Source organism: Phasianus colchicus, chromosome 23 (assembly GCF_987193195.1).
Source record: "Phasianus colchicus chromosome 23, bPhaCol1.hap1.1, whole genome shotgun sequence".
Lineage (NCBI taxonomy): Eukaryota > Metazoa > Chordata > Aves > Galliformes > Phasianidae > Phasianus > Phasianus colchicus.
Window position 1 is genome coordinate 6,198,381 of NC_143458.1, and position 17,014 is coordinate 6,215,394.

The window sequence follows — 17,014 nt, forward strand, 5'->3', positions numbered from 1 at the left end:
ATGCGATAATGCCACTACTGTTTCTACTCGGCTGCTGCAGAGATGCCTTATTAATACTTTATTTCTCCGAGCCCGAAGCTGGCAGGAGTGAGCTGTAGATTCCTCTTGCCCCTCCCTCCCCTCCCTCCCCCCTCCTCTGAAATTAGTCTCATCAATTCAGCTACAATTTGGGAGTTCAGATGCAGACACGGGACTGAACGTGACCAGACCTGAAGCTTTGCCTTGCCGCTTGCCGGCGACTGAGGCCGCCTGCAAGCAGGAGGTGAAGGCGGAGGGGCAGAGGGGACAGACCGGCCGCCCCCCACCCCCGTCCTCCCCTGTCTGCTTTACAATCCAGGGGGCTGCGCTGGGGTCCCCGGAGAGCAGCACATCTGGATGCTGCTAGCGGGGTCAGGTCCCCCCTTGCCTAGGGCCACAAGAACTGGAGTTCAATTAAAAGAAATCGCTGTTAACCCTTTGCTTGCCTCATTACTCTTTTTGTCTTTCCCTCCCTCCCTTCCACCCCTCCAGCTACACTCTTCTCCACTCCCCCTTTAGCCTTACCGCATGGCTGCTGCAACCAGAAAAGCCAGAGGTTAAAGGGAAGAGTGAAACGCATCCTTTCAAAATCCAAATGGTTTCCTCTCTAGACAACACTCTCCACCAGCCCCGAAAAACGGCAGAAATGGGGAGTGCGGGAGGGATCTTGACCTCGAAAGGAAGGGGGAAAATACCGTGGAAAGAGCCTCTTTCATCCACGGACCTCACGGAGCTCAAGGATTCACCGAGAAATCACCTGAAAATGTGGTCAGTGTTGGAGAGGAGTCCTACACGTCCACAACGCCAGGCTGCTGAGGTAAACCTGCCCAGCCCTCGCAGTAGCTCCCCAGTGCTCCCAAAGACAGGCAGATGTCAAACATCCCCGGCAATAGGAGCACGACTCTGCATTTTATTGCCAGAAGGGCACCGTGACACTCAGGGCTTATTTTGCATGTCTGAGGGCGACTCAAAATGCAGCACGTTCGGGTCACCCAGGTTGGACACATCAGATAAGATAACGAGCGAAGTTGCTAACCATTATAACGGACAAGCTGAACAATCTACTCCTTTCCTCCCAAACAACATAACAATTTGCTTCATCTCCCACTCCCCTGGGAAAAAAAAAAATAAGTAAGAATCCCTTGGAGTTAGCTCAGACATTAGGAACAGGCTGGAATGTCCACCGGCTCCGTGCGCCAGGCTTTGCATCGCGCGAGGTGAGCGGTGCGCTGGGTGTGCCGCTCCGCTCTCGGATATACGAACGTATATCCAGTAAAGGAATGATGATCCGTTTAATGTGGTTACCAGCAGACATCTGGAAAATCATTTGATCTTGGCAACCGCGGAAGATTTCAAATGCTCGCACTGGGACAGACTGGTAGAAATCAGTTGCTCCTCGATTATTATTTTTTTAACTGCGCTTATGAATAAAACGAAACTCTCGTCCGATGGTTTTAATTGTTTCAATATTGATCTCAAGTGCTTGGCGTGTCCCCACCTCCTCTGTTCGTCCTTACAATTGAGCTACAGGCTGAAGCCACACACGGAGGTAAAAATGCCGGTTTGTGTATGAGGACACATTGGGGGCAGTCAGAGATTATCTCACATCCAGTATGAAAGGAGTAACCCTCACGTGTAGTCCAATGCCAGTTCTTCTCGGGAGAACATAGCCTAAGATACGGCTCCCTAATTCGCGCGAGATTAGCGGTCATCATTTAATAATTAAAACCACCTAGTTATTCCACAGGAGGAATAAGCATAAAGAAAATCTTCTCGGGCCTCGAGTTGGAAACACTCTTTTCGGATGACGAAAGGGGGTCGGTTCCTTTCACCCTCTCGTGTCCCAGCAGCATCAGCTGAGCAGTGCCCATCCCGCAGCCCGGGGCTGTGACCAGGCGCGGGGACACGGCCGGGGAGCGGCTGCCGTTCGGATCCCGTCACGCAAAGTGACCGTGACCACCTCAAGTTCTTAACTAACTTTCTGTGTACACGTGTCTGCGTCCCCTGAGCTGGATATATTGAATACATATTAAACTTTCTAAATATACCGTCCTCTAGAAAAGCATTTACGATGTTTACCATCCTCCTTTGCCTGGGGCTATGTTCGCAGAAGGCCAGCGCCTGTTCTGCCGCAGTCCTTGCCGGAGGGAAAGGCTCCACCAACTTCGGCCAATGTTTGAAATTTCCTGCTCTCAGCTCCCTCTGGCTTCATCGCAGAATGAAAAACGCAACGTGTTTTGTTTGTTTTCTAAACCCAATTCTTACAAGAAAAAGCCCCAACTACAGCCCTGGGATTTGATCCCCAGAAACGAATCCCACTTTAAACTAATTGGGCAAACCTCTGCTTTTCAGCAAAAGCAATAAAGAGGGTGCAGTAGAGTTTTCTAGCCCTACAGCACAACGATCGGGTCCCTCCCGGTCCATAGGAACAGCCCATGGGATTTGGGAACTTGAACCCAGAAAGTTACTCACTGCTAATCAGCGCTATGTAAAACATGTCTTAAAAGCAGCGTGGAGAAGATGCAGTAGCTTTGAAGCTGCGTTGCAATTACGTGGAGAGTGGGCAAGCAGCGTCCTGGCTGGTTTTATTTGAGCTCCATGTCCCAATAAAACAGCCCCCGCCCTCCCTTCCTCCCCCATCCCGCAATTATTGAAAAGCTGAGCACAAAAAACAAAAATACCGAAGGCCAAAAAAACAGACGGCAGCGCACCAGCTCCAAAGGTCTGGCCCCTCGCTTGAGGCCATAATTAATTTGAGATTTATTTTTATTGGAGAACCCAGTCTCGTCTGACCTTAGCCAAACAAGACTCCAGCTAGACCCTTGATGCGCTTGAATGGAACAGAATATTTCTCTCTAACTTCTCTTCAGGCATCTGTGCCTGCTTTGAATTTGTTCCTCAGACTTCATATATTTGGAGATTTGCAGGAAAGATTTTAAGCATTTTTCCCCTTCAGCATTCACTTTTTCTTCCCGTTTTGCTCCCCTTTCTCGCCACATAGGGCTGGAAACGCATATGGAAGGCTGGAATACAAAATCCATCAGTTCCAACATAGTGGTGGGGGTCGTTTTTCTGTAAATCGTGAAAAAAAACGGAGCCATTAGAAGGTCGCAGAGCTGAGGAGGGATTCGGCTGCTTAAATGCTGGTATTCGGAGGGACGGAGTCACCGAGTGTAAAATCTTGTCCCCTGTGCCCGAGTGTGGTTCATTTTAGAAAGTCTCAGCGTGACACATTTCCAGGAGAAACGACGTTTCTCCTACAATTTCTACTGAAATCCAAATAGTATCTTCAAAGTAAAGAAGGAGAGAAGCAATGCCAGCCTTTACCCACGCAGCGATTGCCTTCAGCACGGGTAAAAAACAGGCAGGATTTGTTGGGCACCAGGAAATGGAAGGGGATTTTGTCTCTTTAAAACAGAGAAGCGGCTGCAAAAAAGAGCTAAATCCTTCAGCGGCAAGTTGTCGGGATGCACTGCTGAAGTCTAAAAAGGCGTTACTGCCTCAAAATGAGAACGGTGCATACACACATCAACCATCACTCCGTGTGAGAATGACGTAGGAACTGATGGAAGCCCATACCCGCAAATGCCCACCCTGCCCTGTCGGCAAAGCTGCTGCAAGCCCACGTTCTCTGGTGTCCTGATGGAGTCCTCCCACCAGATGCGAGGACCAGAAATTCTGCAGGACGCCGTGAATTGCAGAGGAAAAAAAATAAAAAGAAAGAAGAAAGGCAGAACTAGGTGAAGATAGCCTCGGTAGGAACAACACTGCTTGAACTACGAGAAAAAAAGTTCATGAAGTCTGATTTTCCCCTTGTCTGCGGGGCACAGCTTCTCTAGCTGTCCTTAAGTGCGTGCTGCAGGTTTCTGCCCGCTCTCCACAGCCGCGTTTCCAGCATCCGTGTGTCCCTGAGCGCCTGTGGGATGCAGCCAGGCTAACAATCCCTCGGTTGATTCCTTAGCTATCCTCTCTGCCGCAAGATATCTGTTGAAAAAATAATAATCATAATAATAAATACTAAGATATTCTTTCCACACAACCTGTGCCCGGAGCAGCCTCTGGCTGCTGTTGTTTCTGTAGGAGAAAGAGAGTCCGTGCCAGGTTTGTCAGTAGCCTTCGCATTGCCTTCTCCAAAGAAAATCCCACTGTTTTGTCCTTCAAGAGAAAAAAAAAAAAAAAAAAAGAAGAAGAAGAAGAAGAAAAAAAATCTCTTCAGGGCTTCTGTAAACTTTCCAGGCAGAGGGAAAGCAAGAACAAACCAAATATTGTTTCCAGCCACCCAGACTATTTTGCCTCCATGAATATGCTTCTTTGTACGGTACCACAAACATTATGGCTGCATGAAATCCATTTCTAAAGCGAGAGGTCCTGCGCTTGCACGATGGGTGCTTCTTCCCATCTCAGGGAACTGAGCTGGTCTGGAGACCCGCACAAGTCAGCCCAGGGGAATCCTGTGTCTTAAGGTTGGGCACCCCAGGGAAAATCATCCGCAGCGAGGTTCTCCTTGGAAGGGGAAGGCAGGAAGTCCTCAGCGCGGCTGGAAAGCAGAACACGAGCCGGCAATACGGTGGTGGTGTGGCTCTCTAGACGAAGGGGTCTTCCCAGGCAAAAAGGGCGAGAAGTGCGATCTCCCCACTGCAGCAACACTTCACAGATACTTAAGATTGGAAGAGGCCATTAACGCTCCCTTTTTGCGCTTCGTTTTCAAACTCTCGCCTCCACTGCTGGTACCCGAAGTGGCCTAAGGAGAGCAACTCGGCTGGATGTTGCCGGAGGGCTGAAGAAAAGCGCTGGGGAAAAGAACCACGGAATAGTAGGGGTTGAAAGGGACCTTTGGAGACCTAGTTCAAACCTCCGCTAAAGCAGCCTGCTACAGTAGATTGCAGCATCGCGATATTACTCCTGTGTTGCCTTTACACGCTTATCCGAGCACAGACTGGAGATACAGAATAGGAGTTAGGATAGCTTTGGCCCATAGCAGTTTGTGGCAGTGGTAATAATTAGAAATTCAGCATGCAAAGGTCATGTTGCTCTGCTTATAGTCCTAATGCTTTCCATATCCTCGCAGTCCGGGTTCCAATGCTGTCTTTTAACATTTAATTTCCCAATTATACTACACGTTTCGTTCTCAAAGTCAAATACTCATGTTTAGATGAGATTAGCACCCTCTGATACACAGTAAATTGTTAACTACTATTAACTCCTTGCAGATCAGTAAGTATCATGATGGTATGCAGGATAGAAAAAATTTATCAAGAACACAGAAGAAACGAGTAAGGATCATAAATATTTTGTAATACTTAGGAATTTCTACTCCTCTGTTGCATTAAGGCTCAGACAACAAGGATGCACAAGAGAGAATGTGAGCTGTCATGAAGTTAAATAGGATCTTATAACTGTGCTTTGTGTGCAGATCCATATGTTGTATGATGTAAATCAAGGTTACAACACTGGCAAGTAAGTGTGGCTCAACATAAACCACCTCTGTTAAAACAAACCATTTTAAAATTGAAAACCTCTACTTCCTCCCTCTCCAGTGTTCTACCCCACGCTTTTGCATTTAGGAAGCTGTGTGGCCTGAGGGTGATCACAGGTTGTTTTGTACCTCAGGGGTATGGCACCAAACTTGTTTCTCCTAAACCTCCCTGCTTGTAAATCCCTCTCATTTACAACTAATAGAGATGAGCTGCTCTTCTGAACAAGGCAAAGGATAAACGCAGTACTTATGTATACCATGCATTTGCTGAAGAGAACTTTTTGAACTTTGACATTGATCCCAATCTTGCTTTTCTTCTGTGTGATGGAGGCACTGTGCCAGTCATCAGATGGAATTCCATGGAGGCCATAAAAAAATAGAGTTCATCTTTCCCATAATTCAAACATATGAAACTTCTAAAGAAGGAATGACATGAAGGGAAAAAAAGAAAAAAGGAAAAAGAGATGTGGGTAGAGGGAAAGAATTGGAATTTAACTTCTTGTTTTCTAAATGTCTCACCACAACTTGTTAAGTCCTCAAAGATGAGTGTAGAGAAGCAGGAATGAAAAGCGAATGTTATCTAAAGCTGGACAGTGCTTCCTTCTTACACAGCACTTTCATCCATGCTTTAAAGATGGAGAAATTGCAACAGAGAGTTGAAGTGCCTTGCTCAGGAAAACCAAGGTCAGAAGAGACAGGGTCAGTGTGCAGGTTTCCTGACTATCTGCCTGGATCGTGAGTCAGTGCCATTCCTACAAATAAGCCAGACTCAGTCAGCATTGCTATGTGGGCCCTGAGTGCACTGAAGTCAGTGGAAACTGTCATCAAATTCAGAGGGGCCGGAGAGTGACATAACCTGTGTTCAAGGCTCAGATTCTTCAGCATTTAAGCATAATCTTACTTCTAAGAGCAACTTTGTTGAACTCAAGGAGCTATGCAGGTACCTTTTTGCATCACTGGTACTGAATTGCTCAACTGAAAACTTAACAGTTCCATAAGAGATATTTCCTTTGCCTTCAAAAGGATTTCAGATCAGTCCTAAGAGCTTTCTTTCAAAACTCTGCTGAGTTCTTAAGCACAGGAACAAATTATTTCCCCAGTGACATTGGTGTGAATGAAGCTTTACAGACAAAATACCAAAGACAAGGCCCCTGCCCAGAATGATGGCAGTTAATGATGAAGGGCTGTAAGAAGAGGCAGAGTTCAGCATCACACAGCCCACTCATCCCACCACTGCTGAGACACTGAGTGAATGTCCAGCTGTAGGAGCTCTTCCTGGTGGATAAAACACATACTTGTCTGAAGAGAGCTTTGTCCAAGCACGTTGCCTGCAGGATTATATATAATGAGAGGGCTATGCTGACACAGTTATGGATTGACTCACTCAATCTTGTTGGAATATTAAGTTAGTTAGTCCTGGATCTTGGTTCCACTTAATTCAAAAGGAATCTTGCTACTAATTGCAGCGGCAGCTGGATCTTGCCTCACAGTAAAAGGCAATGATACCATAATATAGGATGTCAAAGGGCCTTCATCTCTTCATTGTAAACAGAACACATCTAAGATCATTTCCCATACATAAGAACACCAAAGAGAAGTCAGTCCTAAAGCTGGGCACAGACTGCATCATTTATTTATTTACTTGAACGTTTACTGAATCCGCTTTCTTGAGACTTTAATTTTATTTGTTATGCATGGAGTTCATGTTCTTCCAGAATCTGGTCCAAAGTTATGTGAATCTAATAAGCAAAATTAAATCATCAGCCTTCCCTGAAACACTGAGTTATGAGTGTGGTCCTAGGGAGATATTCACCCAATCTGGAATCTTGACCATTCCTGGTACAATTCCCTCTAGAAACCTTATCCAGAAAGATGCACAAGTTCATCCAACCAGGGAATGCAAGTAATTCTATGTGAGCTGGGATCCTTCCCACCAAGCTGGCATTTCCAATACTAATACGTCTAAAAAAACTGCTGGCAAAATGATCTGTGGCCTTGGGATTCTACACAGAAATCATTCAGTGAATCACTTCCAATAAAGTATATGCACATGAAAATCACAATTGACACATGGATCACTGACTAAGGGAAAAAAAGAGACAGAGAAAATTCCTGTAATAAATTATTCATTACAAATTATCCACCCAGCTCTTATTAACACCCTTCTGTAGTTCTTCAGCCTGGGAGAGAAGACATTTGTGTTTTAGATTTTCCCTAAGTGCTGTTGCATGCAGGGTTTGCCTTAAACGTGTAGCCCAGATGTCCCAGGCTCGGTTTATTTACATTCTTGGGAACTGTTGTGGTAAAAAAACTATATGATGTCAAATATAATATAGTGCTCAATTGAGTTATAAAGGGACAAGACTGTGCCAGCTCTTCTTTGGAATTTGTTTTAATCTTATGAAAGAGCCAGAAGTGGCACATTGAAATACATTCTCAGATTCACATTTTAATTAAAAAAAAAAAAAAAGCATACATTATCAACGATTAGAATGCAAGTTCTAGCAGTCTGTGGCAAGATCCATTACCAGTAATACCAATTGAAGTCAATTTTCCTACAGAATTGATTGAGGAAAACTGTAAGAGATGTTGTGAAAGAAATGCCAGTTTTACACGTTGCCTGGTGTGACAATCCATTTCTTTAGTAACTGAAAGAGATGTTTTGCTTTAACTCATTCAATTCTTTTTCCCTTGCAAATCTGTTTAGAAACATACCATTCAAAAACAGAACTTTTCATATCATCTTCATATTGAGTTCAGTGGCTGACGTGGTGAGAAGTAGAGTTACACTAAATGAAGCTTAGCTTTAGTTCAATATTAAATGGTACCTAGGAAATCAGTAAATTGGAAGCCAATTGAAGAAACTGCTATGATATGATATCAGTAACACACCAGCTCTATCATCCCCATTCCAGAGGAACAAGACACTACCATCATGTGATTAAGGACACCCTCACAATAATAGTGGTTATAGCATCATCCATTGTACAGGACAAGAACACTTCAACATCTTGCTCCATCTCTTATGATTCAGCTTTGGACTCAGCATTGCCTATTCCCAGAACCATAACTGCAATACTAACCCCTTTTTTCTTCCCAACTAAGTTCAGTGCGAATGGGAAAGAGACTTTCAATCAATACAAACAATTGCAAATTTTTGAAGGATTGTAATTTTGGACATTACCTGTTTAAAGATGCTGTCATGTCTTACCTTGACGTAAGACGAAGTGTCTGGTACGGTCTGAAACATCCTTATGTGTTTAACAGATATTTTTAAAGGTCCTAAAATTGATCTGAAATTAAAATAGAAAATAAAGTCTTATTTATCTGTATAGCAAAGTAAAGAAACAAAGCATTGTTTACAAAGTAAGGCTAATACTACTACTTAAAGAGAAGTCAGCAAGCATTTAAAGTGCACTCTTGAAAGAAAGGACACAGATGAACGTCCACCGCAGTAACTAAATGTCAACTATTAGGCTTCAGAACTTCACAAAGCAGGGCTTTGTTTCCATGTTCAACAACAGTTTGTTTGTTTTTGCATTTGGATTTTTCGCCCCCTCAGGAAAAGTGCCTTCTTCACTTCTGGCGAGAGCAGAGGGAAACGTCTGACATTTGATTAACTGAATTTCTTAGCCAACAATTAAAAGCCATCTGAAATACTTATGTTTTCATGTCGAGACTAGTTAACCCTATTGACTTGTATCCGAGGGTTTCACTTGGCTGAACGAAGGGCAGTTGCCTTTCGTGGCTCATTGAAACCATGCCGAGCCATTAGCCTGCCGGCCTCTATTGATTTAAAGAACCTTTCTCACCAACAATAATTAAACAATAAATTTTAAATATAGCGAACGGAAATATCATTCCGCATAGCACTAAAAACCCAGAGATGTCATTCCCAATCCTTCCATTTCGGAGAGTGCCGTTTCTCAAACACAGCGCTGCTTTATCTCAGCCTTACATCAGTGCAGTGCATCTGTATGATGTATATCTCTATACGCTGTATTTCTAAGACTTGATGATCTCCCGACGAACAGGTTTTTGCCTCTCCCCCTCACCCCCCTAGTCATCATTGCAGAGATTAACTACAACCGTGAAAAACGAAAAGCTATGAGGGAAAATGAATCTGTAGTCACTGCAAGGTCTGACAACTTTTTCTACCCGTTTCACTCAGGGTCTGCAGTTCCCTTTGAACGCGCCAGAGAACGATTAGCTTGCAGTAATTAGTGCGTCGTTAAAAGCACGGACCCCCCCCCCCCCCCCTCCTAGCGTGCAGCTCTCAGTGCTGCCGTCCTGCCGCTATTTTCAATGGGGTCGGTCGGTGCTCCCAGGATTTACCGCGGAAAAACTACAGGTTGAGAAATAGGCGCAGAGCGCTGCGGATGGACGCGCAGTGCGGTGCGCCCTTCCCGGTGCCGGCGCTCCCTGCGGAGCGGCTGCTGCTTTAGGGAGAAGCAGAGAAAGGCGGAAAAAGGCAAAGAGCCCAACAGCTCTGGAAAATAACAGCTCTCTATCTGCACGCCGCCCCCCTTTTATTGATTTTTTAAAGCATTTATTACGCGGCCAGCTGGCACAGAAGGGCAACTGATTATAAAATCGGCAATGTGTTTCTGATAAGTACAATTCTTTTTTTTCCTGTCGTCCTCCCTCCTAACACATTCCAGTTTCTTTTGCTTCTGAACTTGCACGGGGGGTGGGGGTAGGCAGAGTCGCGGGACAAGGCAATTTTCCTTAGCCAGTAAATTTTCTAGGGTCAAGGATTCCCGTCTCAGTTTCCCCTGCTCCCCTCTTTACCCCTCATCAGCTCTCCCCCCACCCCCGCTCACCTCCCTCGTACAATTACGCGTGTTCGTATAAATAAATACATCTGCATATTTGGAACCAGCCTTAAGAAGTCTGCTGTGGATTATTTATCAATCGCGTTACCCTGCCAGCATCGGTAGAAACATAAAAGGGCCTCTTAAACTACTTTTAGATTCACCTCTTGCTTAGTCTTATTACTATTATTTAAATGACTCACCTTTGATACCCTTTCCCCTCAACCAGTGGCAGACCAGTTTGTAAAGATCCAGGTTGAGACCAAAACCAAAACTCCCCACCAGCTGTGGGTTACTACCCTGCCGCTGCAGTTTTGCAAAGGAGAGATTAAACTTGTTAGATCCAAAGCAGCGCTGGAGTTAGAATTCCCAGCCCATCCAGACAGGCTGCATCAACCAGGCATTTCCTCAGGGGGCTTCTGCAGCGCTCGCAGCTCCAGTACGTGCTTCCCTTTCCCTCTCTTCTGTGCCCTCTACTTTTCATTTGATTTCCGTTTTCCCCCTTATCAATATTTCAGCTGCTCCCCCAGATTAATCACGGCTATGTGACATCTTCGCCCACTGAGCCTGTCTGGCGCTACTTGCGACTATAAAGAAGAAGGAAAAAAAAAAAAAAAGAAAAAAAGAAAAAAAAATCACAACTTTCTTAAAAAAATATTGCTGAGGAGTCAAGCCGAAAAGAGACGCTGAGTGGAGCTCAAGTGCTACTTTAAATCCCCCTTTTAAATAAGGAAGTTTCAAATATCCGTTTTAAAATCATCGTTCCTTACTTTGCGCTTTTTCCCCTGACTCTTACCTTGAGAACAGTTAACCCGTTTCCCTCTGAAGCAAAACTGCCAATAGCACGGGCTGCATTCAGTGGGCTGTGCAGCCCCACACGGCTGGAGAAGCGAGAAGGAACCATCTCCAGCCTATTCTGCGCCAGATCAATACTTTCTCTCTGCAAGCCAAAACCTCCAGACCCTCTGAGCTACTTAATAATCCCCTTCAAACAGAAACAATTTCAGGGAGAAGAAGAAAGAACGTCTTCAAGTCAGGGATGTGTTTTCCCAGCGGTGAAAACGCTCCTGGTCCATATTGCCATTTCGGAATGGCTGGTGTGCAATATTTTGCACTAACCTGGGGGAGAAACTTCCCAGGATTTTTGTACGGCATCGATGTTCAATGTAACCCCAGAAGGGTTACCAAAACTATTTGGAAAATGTCCTTCCACTCTCTATTCTCTTTCTCTCCTTCCCTTGTTTGCCCCAAATTCCAACATATTGAAACATTTTTCTCCTTAATAAGAGGAACATATAAAGTGAAGGGGTGAAAGGGCAACTTGGGAGCCGTGCCTAGAGCCCCGCACACAATTTACTCTCTGCTAGACGAGCCGTTTAGCATTCCTCCCAATTTCCAAGGAAAACAGACTCAGACCCGTACCTAGTGGCCAGGGACCTCGCCAGAGCCATTTTTTAATATCGAAATTCTTCGGATTCTTTGTTATTATTGTTGTTGTTGTTTTTGTTACGCGAGAGAGTTTCCTAGGCACGGTAAGGTAAGCACCTGGGATTTTAGGAGGAAGATCTCGGGAAGAAAACATCCGAGGGAAGGGAAAATCAGCGCGGCGGGGGGAGCGGCGAGGTGTGCGGGAGGGGGACGTGGGGGGAGCAGCTCCTGCGGGCATCCACACAACATCGGCGTTGTCTTTTTTTTTTTTTTTTTTTTTCGTGGCTTTAAAGAAATCACACGCATCGGGTTAAAAACGAGCCTTAATCTCATTATTCGGCGGGGACGCGAACACCTCTTTGTGCACCCTCACAGGCGAGCCAGCTAGCGACCGAATCAGATCACATTTCAAAGTCATTTTTCAGTCTTTTCTCACGTTTCCGCGTGTGAATTACAAAAACCACGTCGCTGAAGAGGAACCCCGAGGGCGTAGTGCTGTGCTAACAAACCCCTCTTCCCAGTGCTTTTATCGAGGGGCAGCAAAGGGGCGCCCGTATCTCTCCCCGTGCTCTTTTCCCACCGATTTCCCTTATTTTTAAGCAAACGCGCTCAAAATCGCGGTCTACTTCCAATAGAGAGATGTACACCGGACCACTGGGTGCAGCACCTATTAAACTGCAGTGAAATAAACTTTAAAGGCCGGTGTTAACAAAAAGTTGGAATGTAAAGAGCCTAAAAGTTGAGGGGAAATGCTTCCCCTGAACCCCGAGCTGTTTTTTGCCACTCCTTGTAATCAAACCCCGCAGCCCAGCCGAGAAACCCGTGTGCCCAGTTGTAGTCATCTTGGGAGCTTTACTAGCCCAGAAGAAAATTGCTGGCAAATTGGAAACAGCTGCAGCATGGGACAGCAATCCCCCCCAACCCCCGAGCAGAGAAAGTTACAGCAGTTTTGTTTACTCAAATAGCTTCAGTGCAGACATGACATCTCAAGTTTTCATCAACAAACCCTAGGTGACTTGTATTTAAGCAACATTTCAACATCCATCACCGGCAGTGATTTTTAAAGACGCCTATGAAATCTCTCCCTCTCGCACATCCGCGCTTCCACCTCACTTCTGTGGCAGCTGCTCCTGCCTGTGCGATGCCCCTTTAACGGGGTGCTAGCAACACAAACAGTGACTTGAAACCCACAAAGAATTCTATCCAAGGGGGGGAAAGCTGACAAGTGCTCGATTCTCATAAGCCTGTTGGACAATTGCTAGAACAAATGAAACGGTGGAAAAGCTCAGAGCCCTGCAAAATGTGCTCTTTTCATGTTTTCTATTTATTAGATATGTTAAGAGAAAACAGACTCATATGAGTCCCAAATGTAGGCAGAGTATTAAAAGAGGCATGTGTATGCTCCAGCAATTACAGCTGAATTTGATTAAAAACGTCATGAGGACTGCAAAAGCAGGAGTTACCTGATACACTAACCCTGAGGTTGCTTTAGGATGAATTATAACACAATTCATTTTATTTTAATAGGTCACTATAAGATTAACTGTTTAAGGATGGAGCTGTGCTATAAATGTTTACATCAAACCAGAAATAAGCAAGCTTTACTTTCTGGCTGTTTGGAAATAATGTTTATTACATTTTAAAATTCCTCAACATGTTAATTAGAAATAAGGGGAAAGTATGTGAAGTCAAAAGGAGTTCCAGTGCTTGACATATAACCGCACACACACTTCAGTGCTTCAGTTTCTCTTTCCTGAGAGGAAAATGTGGTGATTTTTAACTGGCCGTCATCATTTCCACATGCTATGAGTAAATAATGGCAACAACTTTTTTCCCCCTTATTCTTCTCATGGTCTTGCTCCAAAATCTGAAGGCCATTAGCATCATGGGCCCAAGGTATGCAGATGAACCAAAGCCTGCTATGGTTCTCTCCTAATAGTCCAGTGAAATCAGCCACCAGAAAAGTCTGTGTGTTTGGGTGGAAGAGACCTTAAAGATCCGCCCGAGCCCAAGAGGCAAAATTACACACATACGACAAACTTCAACACATCTTCCCACTTTCTATTCCCATATCAGTGAGTGTTTCTCTGAACTTGCTTTTACTGCTACAAAGACATCTCACAGATAGGTCCAAGAGACAAAACCAAGATAGCCTCATAAATTTCCTCTTCAGGAAAGAAAGACTGAAACAGAGAACTGCCTTGGAGAGATGTTCATCTGATTTTTCATCTGGTGTACTGCTGGAAAGTATTTGGATGAGATGAGAACCCCTCTATGTCTGCAAATGTGCGTGTGTGTGTTTGCTATCTTTAAGCAACATATGACAAAATAGGTACTTGTGCATGGCTGGAACTCTGAGGAGCAGTCATAATCAGCAGTCATTTTAAGACCATTGCTGAAATCAAAATATTAATTCTACAGGCAATTCCTATCTGCTAGTATTTATTTTCATCTACAATCAACAAGATGGTCAACTCCAGAAATTTAGTGTGAGAAAAAACTTCTGTGAGATTTAAGAGAAAGGAAGCAATCACCTCAGAACAGTTTCAGAGAAATCAGCAAGACCCATTTCAGTGAAGACAGACTCTTTCATTTGAAGTAGCCAATGCAACTAAAAGCACTTGGATAAATTCCACTGGAAATCATCGCAATTGCTATAAATATTTGGGGGAAAACATTTCAGCTTTGCTAAATCATATTCCAGCAGGAAAAACACATTAAAAAAAAAACATGTTTCACTCAGGTCTTGTATTAACGATGATCATTAGTACATCAAAGTAAATAATCATAACTGATAAAATCATTATCATAGCAACAAACAAGTTCTAGTTACAGAGTTAGAATGAGGGGATAGGAAAGAAGGAATTGGCATAATTGTTAGATTACGTATTTTTCTTGAAAAAGGAATGTTGGGTGAAAGTTCACGTGTCTCTCAGGAGTTAAACATTCTGCTCAGTGGGAACAAGAGCCTCTCACTTGCTGAGCTGTCTTGGTTTGAGCGGTGTTACTCATTGGGCTGTGTGACTGATGTTCGTTAGGAAGCTAGAAGAAAGAGTGGTCTTGCTTTTTGGTTTCAAAAGCACAGTCATTTATAAAACCATTTGGATTTTCACCCATCATTTGTAAATATTTTGGAGAAATTGTCTACAGTCTGTTGGATGTGAGGTAACTTTCCTGTTAACCACGCTCAGTTTGTGAATGGACTTGTATGTTCCTCAGTTAAAGTGTGGTTTTATTTTGATTCTCTTGCTAGACCTTAGAGCTACTTTCCTGCAGGTAGGTTAAGGGGTATATAAATGTTATAACAAAAGACATTTCCTGACCCCACTACAGTTTAATAGACAAAAGGACAGGAAGGAAGGTTTAAGAACAAGATGGTATGACCTGAAGACACAGGAAAGCATCTTGGTGTCAGAAAGTGGGACAGAGACCTTTGCAAACCTGTTATGCCATGCAGACTGATCCTCCTGGCTGGTCTCCAGCAGCCCTTGTGTGGATCCTCGGCTCTGCTGAGACTTCGTAACTGCAGCTGTGAGCCCTGTGATGTTTTTATTGCTGGAATTTTTGTGTTCGGGTCCATCTGGGTTCATGAAGTGACCAAACACCAGCTGGCCAAAGCTGTCTCTGCAGACCTGAGCAAAACCTGTGAGGGGCTGCCATCTATCCTACACCTAACACAAGGTCCACAAATACAGACTGGTCATAGAGAGGTTGCTTTTGAGGCAGGAACTCCTCAGGTGTATGCTGCAGGTATATCTGAAGTAAAAGCCTCAGCGTCGGGTGGTGCCTGGAGCCTCTTTTTTTCACACGGCTGGAATGTCTTCAAGCTTGCTAAGGGACAAGCAGACCTGCTGGAGGGAGCTGTGGCCCTTGAAAGGAGAGAGCTCTGTGCTGTGAGGTCCCTGTGACCCCTGGGGGGTGAGGGGAGAGTGAGCGGGACCATGACAGGAGGCCCTGCAGCCATTAGTGCACCACACAAAATGGCGGCAGAGAGGCGGGAAGCCTTCCCGCCCTGGGCGGTGGCGCATATGATTGGCTGTTCTCTGCCAGAGGGCGGGCCCAGGCCACGAGCAGCCAATAGGAAGTGCAAGGCTCCTCGTGCCTCTCAGACATGGCTGCCATGCAACCATGGAAGTGCTGTGCTGCATTTCCGTAACTTCCCACTTTCCACCCCAACCCCTCTGCTCCCATCTTGTCTGTTTCACACTTCCATCTTGCTCCCTATCAAGCTCTTAAAGCTCGCACAGGCTTAGTGGGATTCTGCAGCTCCCTGAGAACCTCCCCAGTTAATTTTGGCCACAGCTCCTGGAGTAGCTGCTGCACAGGAGGGACCAGGCAGCTGTGAGGACACATGTGGAGCTCTAAAGAGCCTCCGTCTGCTCCGGTGTCTGCAGAAAAACAAACAAACATACAGATGTGTCAGTTCTTTCTTTTTTGAGCTTGATTGCTTAAAACATCTCACTTTGTACTTGGGCCAATGGGGATGATAAAAGAGGGGAGCAGGAGGGAAGAAAGCAAGGAGCAGTCAGCTCCACCAAAAAGCAATGTAAACAGCTGAATGCATGAAAAAAAAGGGAAAAAAATGGAATTAAAGAAAAATAAATGGCTAAAACAGGAGCTTGACTTGGTTCCAAATGTTTTTACATGGAGGCATGTTTCCCATTCCACTTCTCTACAGAGAAGGTTTCTCTTCGAATTAGATGAACCATAAAATAAAAAGGAAATTTAGAACAACACAGTAAAATGGTGTTTTACAGCCCTTTCCACAAAAGGCTTTCCCTTGAAGAGTTCTTATACCTTGGGCCTTGTCTACGCACTATCATCAGACAGCTTGAAGTACAGCAGTCAAATTAAAGCATTTCAGTGCCCGCTCCTCCCGAGCATGGCTGCAGCTCTTTCGGTATAAAGGTGCTTGATGTGAAAATAACTATTCCCATATGGAAAGGAGTGATGATTTGGGAAATCTCTGTTTAATATTATGAAGTGCTTGCTGTGAGCATTTGCTGTGTCGTGAAATGGCTCAATGTCAGTGCATATCCCCTGTTGCTGGGGAGGCTCCAGGACATCTCTACCAGAACAAAGACAATGGAAAGTGTTGAGCTCAACAGGCTTTGGTTTGATCCGAGGTTTCTGGGACAGAGATTGTCTAAGACAAGAAGAAAGTAATGTTCTTCCCTGTTCAAGAAAAGGAGATGGAAGGAAAGCAAATTTGCCCCAGATTACAATAGTGTGGAAGGGATGCAACAGGGATTTGAAGGAGATTCACAGGGAAGGTGTG

At 44.7% G+C, this 17,014-nt stretch overlaps 1 protein-coding gene across 2 annotated transcripts in view; it reads right to left on the reverse strand.

Annotated features, from left to right (window-relative positions):
* FLI1 (Fli-1 proto-oncogene, ETS transcription factor) overlaps positions 1 to 10,876 on the reverse strand; it is a 79,496-nt gene extending 68,620 nt beyond the window's left edge. The window contains exons 1-2 of one of the 2 annotated variants that reach the window (XM_090123409.1): positions 10,512 to 10,876; positions 8,679 to 8,787 (exon numbers count right to left, since the gene is read on the reverse strand). In XM_090123409.1, coding sequence (XP_089979535.1) covers positions 8,679 to 8,744 — 66 coding nt within the window. In that variant the 5' untranslated portion in view covers positions 8,745 to 8,787; positions 10,512 to 10,876. The remainder of the gene's footprint in view (positions 1 to 8,678; positions 8,788 to 10,511) is intronic. The other variant, XM_090123410.1, reaches the window with a different exon arrangement.
* Positions 10,877 to 17,014: the final 6,138 nt, after the last annotated feature.